General features: G+C 44.3%; 1 protein-coding gene across 4 annotated transcripts in view; it reads left to right on the forward strand.

The window, feature by feature from the left end:
* Positions 1-5,980, forward strand: part of SLC35F4 (solute carrier family 35 member F4) — a 118,428-nt gene extending 112,448 nt beyond the window's left edge. For all 4 annotated transcript variants that reach the window (XM_027702670.1, XM_027702672.1, XM_027702673.1 and 1 more), the window contains 4 exons: positions 1,186-1,311; positions 2,006-2,198; positions 3,840-3,929; positions 5,534-5,980. In XM_027702670.1, coding sequence (XP_027558471.1) covers positions 1,186-1,311; positions 2,006-2,198; positions 3,840-3,929; positions 5,534-5,775 — 651 coding nt within the window. In that variant the 3' untranslated portion in view covers positions 5,776-5,980. The remainder of the gene's footprint in view (positions 1-1,185; positions 1,312-2,005; positions 2,199-3,839; positions 3,930-5,533) is intronic.
* The last annotated feature ends 451 nt before the right edge of the window (positions 5,981-6,431 follow it).

Raw genomic sequence — 6,431 nt, forward strand, 5'->3', positions numbered from 1 at the left:
TTTCCCATTGTCTCCCCATGTATGGACAACTTTACCTGGGTCAGGTGTTTGTCCCTGTCCTGTGTGTCCCTTGAATTATGGGACTGACTGGCTCTGTTGAAATTGTTTTGTGGGATTTTTGTGTTCACTGCCTCAGTCTGGCTCACATGTGGTTGGTAGGAGTATCAATGGGTTTTCTGGGACTCTTGGTCAAACTGTGAGCTCTGAAAGTCTCTGCAGAAGGGCACATGATTGGATCAAGACGCCTTTAAAGTCTGTGGGCTGAAGCATGTGAAGTTTAGGTTTATCTAGGACTAAATATTTCTTAAATGGAGTTCAGTGATGTTTTCCAAGAAGCAAGTGCCCATCTCCCTTTGGTGTTGGCTCAGGAATTGTACACTGGCTCAGGAAACACCTTTTCCTCTGCACTCCATGGAAGTTGGGTCTTCACTGTGTTTGAAATTCCCACTCCTTATTTACATGCTGAGGGCAATTAGGTGGAGAGGGGGAGTTTTCCCAAGAATAAAACATGTTGGGCTCCCTATCACTTCCTTAAGGTCCTTGGAGTCAGGACCCAGGATTTCAGATATGGTGTAGGTAATTATTCCTGTTCTTTTTCTTTGAAGTTTCTTAGATACCCTATCTGGGATTTCCAAACGAGGTCAGAAACCTAAGCACAAAGGTAAAGGCTTCATGGAGAAACTAGGTCATGTCTGTCCAAGGAAGCTGGTCAGAACAGCCTGGAAAAGTTCCCAGTGGTACTCTGGCATTCCACAAGACAGGAGTCATTCCCCTGGACTAATGTCCAGAAAGTTTGGCCATCTAATGTTTGTATTTTGAGTCAAATTTGGTGTGTTGCTAAATACTTCTCCTGTTGTACAATGGAACACAAAGTCTTAGAATTTCTTGGTCTTGGAGCCATCTCTCCAAAGGGGATATTTAGCTGATAAAACAGGTAATGATGCAGGTTCTGCCAGTAGGTCCCAGCAGAATTTGCAATGCTATAGATCCATACCACTACCAGTGCTCACACTTTTCATTGTGCTTCACATCTCTCCCATAATTTTTCCCATTTAAGGGAAAACAAGAAAGCTCCAAGTCAGAGAAAGTAGCCAGTGACGCTCATGAGAACCCCACGCAGTGAGGATCTCCTCCCACGGGCTGACGTAGCTCTGAGCTTTACATTGCTTTGCTTTGTCTGTGCAGATAGTTGCAGCAATCATGGCAATCACAGGAATTGTGATGATGGCATATGCAGATGGTTTCCAGGGAGATTCAATCATTGGGGTGGCATATGCTGTGGGATCAGCCTCCACATCTGCCTTGTATAAGGTAGGTCACGACTGTTTGTTTGGGTTCTTATATTCACCATTATCAGCTGTTAAAAGTGCATAAGTATGAAGAGAGTGGCTGTAAAATAAATGTTTTGTTTCCTGCATCATTCATGTTGTGACCAGGTGATGTCACCATGAGGGTAATTAGTTGTCACCTGCCAAATATTCAGGGTGGCTTTGCTTTATGAGTCTTTAATGAAATCTTCATTGCTACGCTACAAGGAGTTTAAGATCATTTTTTAATCGTGCCAATGCCGTTTAAAAACACTGTTTCAGAGGGACTTTCCACGTGCAGAATGGAGAGCCTGGATGTGGGATGTGCTGCTTTCCCTGAGTGGGAATGCAGGGCTCACCCCAGGCCTGCACTGCACATGCTGGGCTTCTGCTGGGCTTCAAGTCCTGGTGTGAGTTCAGTACATTTGAGAACACTTGGAAGCAGTGGCTGCTCTGGAAGGTGGGGGATGGAAAAGGCAGAGTCATGTCTCAGAAACAGGTTGGGCTGAGCATGGCTTGTTTATTTTTGGCTTGAGGAGGGTGAAGTGTGAGTAAATTTTGGAGTTTGTTGTAGTGGGATCAGAATTTGCCTCCCAGCTTTAGAGTTTGCTCACGTCGGTAATAAATTTGTGCAGGAGAACTTTGCTCCCATGAACTGTCATGACATCTAAACCCCTCCTCTCTCCTCTCCTTTGCAGGTTTTGTTCAAAATGTTCCTTGGAAGTGCAAACTTCGGGGAAGCAGCTCATTTTGTGTCTACCCTGGGCTTCTTCAATTTCATCTTCATCTCTGTCACCCCAATCATACTGTATTTTACAAAGGTGGAGTACTGGTACCCCTTCTCTGCTGTGCCCTGGGGTTACCTGTGTGGAGTAGCTGGCCTCTGGTTAGGTATGTGATTAAAAAAAATACTCATTTTTCCATCTCTTTTCTCCCCACCAATACAAAATTAGCCTCTGGCACAAACAATTCCCCCCTGTCCCCTAAAACATCAGAGCTCTCTCACAGATTAAGTCTGGTCCCAGTGCAAACTGGTACTCCTTGGAAATGATTAATATTTTTCATTATTCTTAATGAAATAATACTAACAATTAATGTATAATTAATAATTAAGATATAAGCTATAATTATAATTAATAATTAATAGTGATAATAATAGCAGGGAGTAAACATGAAGCAGCCATACTAATGGTTCACTTTTTCATCCCTACTGTAGTTCCATACCACTTCCCCTGTCTCTGGAATAGCTTGACTGCTCTAAATCCCATTTCAAAGGGCTGTGTGTTCTCAGTGTCTTCCTGGCACACTCTGTGGGGTGTTTGTGCACTGACACGTGGATCCCCAGTGCTGGGGCACCTTTCTGTGGGTGCTGCAGGTGCTGGGCAGGGCTCACACAGCCCTTCCTCCCTCTTCCTGAGCCACAATTGCCATCCTCCAGCCAGGCACAGTATCTGTTGGATTCAGCCCCGGGGGCGTTTTAATTTCCAGATATAACAACATCCTTTCCTTTAGTAAAGTCTCTGTTATTTCATAATTGAAGAGGTTTCTGTCTCTGCTGCACATTTATTAAAGGGAAGCAAAGAGAATGCCTGGTACACAGCCCGTCCTGAGACGCGATTGGGCTGACAGCTGAGCTCTGTGAGCGCCTTAAATCAGAATTTCAGCTCCTCTGTGAGCACCTAAGGGACAAAAAGCAGGGCTAATTTATCACCCAGCAGTCTGCCAAAGTGTATAAACCCAGCCATGAGGGAACAACCTCATGGAGCAGACAAGGAGGAGCAACCCTGTGCTCCTTTTATGTAGGGGACTCAGCAGCAGGACTGAGTGACCAGAAGAAAAATTTTGGAAGTTTCTGCAGCTTGCTTTTGATCTCTCAAGGAAATTGTAGCTGGCTGGTAATGCTGTCATGTAAAAAGACCCCCAAAACTAATCCATAAATTTAAGGTGTTGAATATTTGTATTTCTGTCAGATTTCATTTTGCTTTCAACATGGCACCAAGGCTGTGGTCTTGCCCCAGTCTGCTTAGTTTGCAGTTAAATTCATCAGCTAATTGTCTTTAGTGCCCTTTAGAGTATGAGTTCCTGTTGCTGTCACCTTTGGGATGTGGTCCAGGTGGAGGGTGTGCAGCCTTTTGTCGGGGAAATGTCCCACTGAGACAAGGACATCACAGCCTCAGCCAAGAGGGCAAGCTGGGATCACCACCCTTCTGGTAGGGGAACAAATTAAGGTTTCTGGTAGCAAAAACAGGTTGTTTGCATCTGATTAATGCTTGGGAAAAGCCATGAAATATGAGTGTGATAACCCTGGTATTACAGTTTGTGAAAGGCCATCCAGCCCTTCCCATTACACCATCCAGAACTTCCCCTCATTTCACACTCCTAAATAAAAAAAACAAAATCACTCACTTTGTGACAACTACGTAATTGTGGTGTGGATACTGATATCACACTCGTAGGGTCAAGTGGAAGAGAAATATCTCACTCTAGTGTTTTCCTCTGTAACCATGTATGACTTTCTCTGTTTTTCCCTAGCTTTCAATATCCTGGTTAACGTTGGTGTCGTGCTCACATACCCCATCCTGATCTCCATCGGCACAGTGCTCAGCGTCCCTGGAAATGCAGGTACCACAGCTGGTGGTGGAAAAATAAGCCTACAGGCAGACAGACAGCACAAGCAGTTTATTGTCCAAATACTGAAAATCTGTTGTCATCAGGGCAGGGTGTATACGTGGAAATTTATTCCAGAGTCCTGTCTTTTTGAACTGCCTCTGTCTCTGCTCTTCCACCCTCTCAGCCTCGCCACTCCTGGGATTTGAGCACGTTTTCAAAGAAACAATCTATTTTTAGGGGGATGCAGGTCAGAGCTGCAAAACAGTCAGTACATGAAGGAGGCTGTTCAAGGGCTCAGGTGTCCTCTTGGTGCTGGTTGTGGGTCTGAGAAGCACTGACTCCAGCTCTCTGACCCACGTGCTGCTCTCTCCCCATCCCATGTGCTACTCTCTCCCCATCCCTGGTCTGTGCAGCCCAAGGAAACATTCTGCTGATGCAAACTGTTGAACATAAAGAGTTACCGTAAAGTGCCTTCCCTCTCAGAGAAGAAAGCATGGAATCATAGATTCATTAATGTTGGAAAAGACCTCCAAAATCTCCAAGGCTATTGGAGATTGGACCTCCAAGTCAAACCTTCAACAAAATACCCCCATGGCCACTCAACCATATAGTGAAGTGCCATGTCTACTCACTTTTTGAACACTTTCAGGGATGGTGACTCCACCACTTCCCTGGGGAGCCTGTTCCAGTCCTTAACCATTCTTTCAATTAATAGATATTTCCTAATATCCAACCTGAGGCTGTTTCCACTTGTTCTATCACTTGTTACCTGAGAGGCCAACACCCACCTGTCTACAACCTCCTCTCAGGGAGTTGTAGAGAGTGAGAAGGTCACCTCGAGCCTCCTTTTCTCCAGGCTGAGCTCCCCCAGCTCCCTCAGCTGCTCCTTCTAGACCCTTTCACATGGAAACCTTTCACATGGAAACCTTGAGGCTTGGATCCCACAAGGCTTCCTCAGAGCCTGCATGAGGTGGTGGTGAGGGATGGAAGAGATATGGCACTTCCAGTACTGTGCTGTCAGGTCAAAGCTGTTCTCTGAACTAAGGGCGCTGCTCCCTCTGGAGATTTGAGAGCCACATGGCCACTGTCACAGTCAGAGTGCAGCACACGGGTCACAGAGACGTGCCAGGCTGCTCTGATGCCATCATCCTTCTGTTGGAAATCAGAGACAAGATAAAAACTAAAAAAGACAATTCAGCAATTGTTCTGAAACTCTCTCTGTCTGGGAAAAAGATAAAAAAAAGACTGAAAATGCGGATTAATTAGCACGTGAAGTGAGCAATCAATAACCAATAGAAGATAGAATACTAATTAATTAAGAGAATTATGAAATTTATAGCCAATGAACATTAATTCCTTTGTTTGCTAAAAATGCGTAAATAGTGAAAAGTATTGAAAGTGGGTGTGCGTGTCTGGTGGAGTGACCCCATAAGCACCCCGATAATAATAGTAATAGATTATTATTAAAGTATAGAAATGTATAGAAATAAAAAGGTAATAAAGTAATGCCTGCTTTCCAGTACTAAAAAAATAGCTACAGAGTTTGATTTATCCTGGTTTTGGTGACACATCCCACTGCTGGTTTGATGTTGTTGTTGTTGTTTTCATCTCTACAGCCGTGGATCTGGTGAAGCACAAAATGATCTTCAGCGTGGTGAGGCTGGGAGCCACCATCATCATCTGCATCGGGTTCCTGCTCATGCTGCTCCCCGAGGAATGGGACGAGATAACCCTGAGGTTCATCAACAGCCTGAAGGAGAAGAAGAGTGAGGATCACGCCGACGAGATCACAGAGTCCAGCGTACACACGAGGAGCAGGAGCAGAGCTAACGGGACAGTGTCTATACCACTGGCTTAGGGCTGGTGGACCTCCCCTGCACGCAGATGTATATTCTGTGAATATAGCTGAGATCCCCTCACCACCTGTATGCTTAAAAAAAAATGACATTTAACCTGAACAAGGGATGGACTGTAAGATAAGAGAAATACATCTATAATAAATGTTTACATTTATACACTTATCGAGGAACGGGTGTAAATAACTACAATAAAATGTTTTGTAATAAAAAAAGACATTTCTGCTGGCGTCTCAGTGAAGTGGTGGGTTTAAAATGTGGATCAAGTTTACATCATTTATCTCCTTTTGCTTGCCATTCTCAAGGATACAAATCTTGGATATTTCCAGCCAAATTTCAGAATGGAACATCTCGACTTGCCTTCAATAAGGTGAGCTTTCAGCAAGGTACTAGGTTTGGAAAACCATTTCGAACCTCTTCTGGCATTTTGGAGAATTCATTTATGAAAGACCCTGATGTTCTCGTTTATATTTGGAATTATTATCAGAAAATACCAGCAAAACATGAAGCCTCCATCCCAGACCACGCTGAGCTGTGCCTCTTTCTAGCACCACCTTTCTAGAATTGGTGCTGGGATTTGGATGCCTTTGGTAAAGCCAAAAATGGTTTTATTCATCTCTTTTTCCCCCAAAAAAGCTGCACTCCCAGTTGCACAACA

Source organism: Neopelma chrysocephalum, unplaced genomic scaffold (assembly GCF_003984885.1).
Source record: "Neopelma chrysocephalum unplaced genomic scaffold, ASM398488v2 Primary Assembly neopelma1_191, whole genome shotgun sequence".
In the NCBI taxonomy this organism is placed as follows: Eukaryota; Metazoa; Chordata; class Aves; order Passeriformes; family Pipridae; genus Neopelma; species Neopelma chrysocephalum.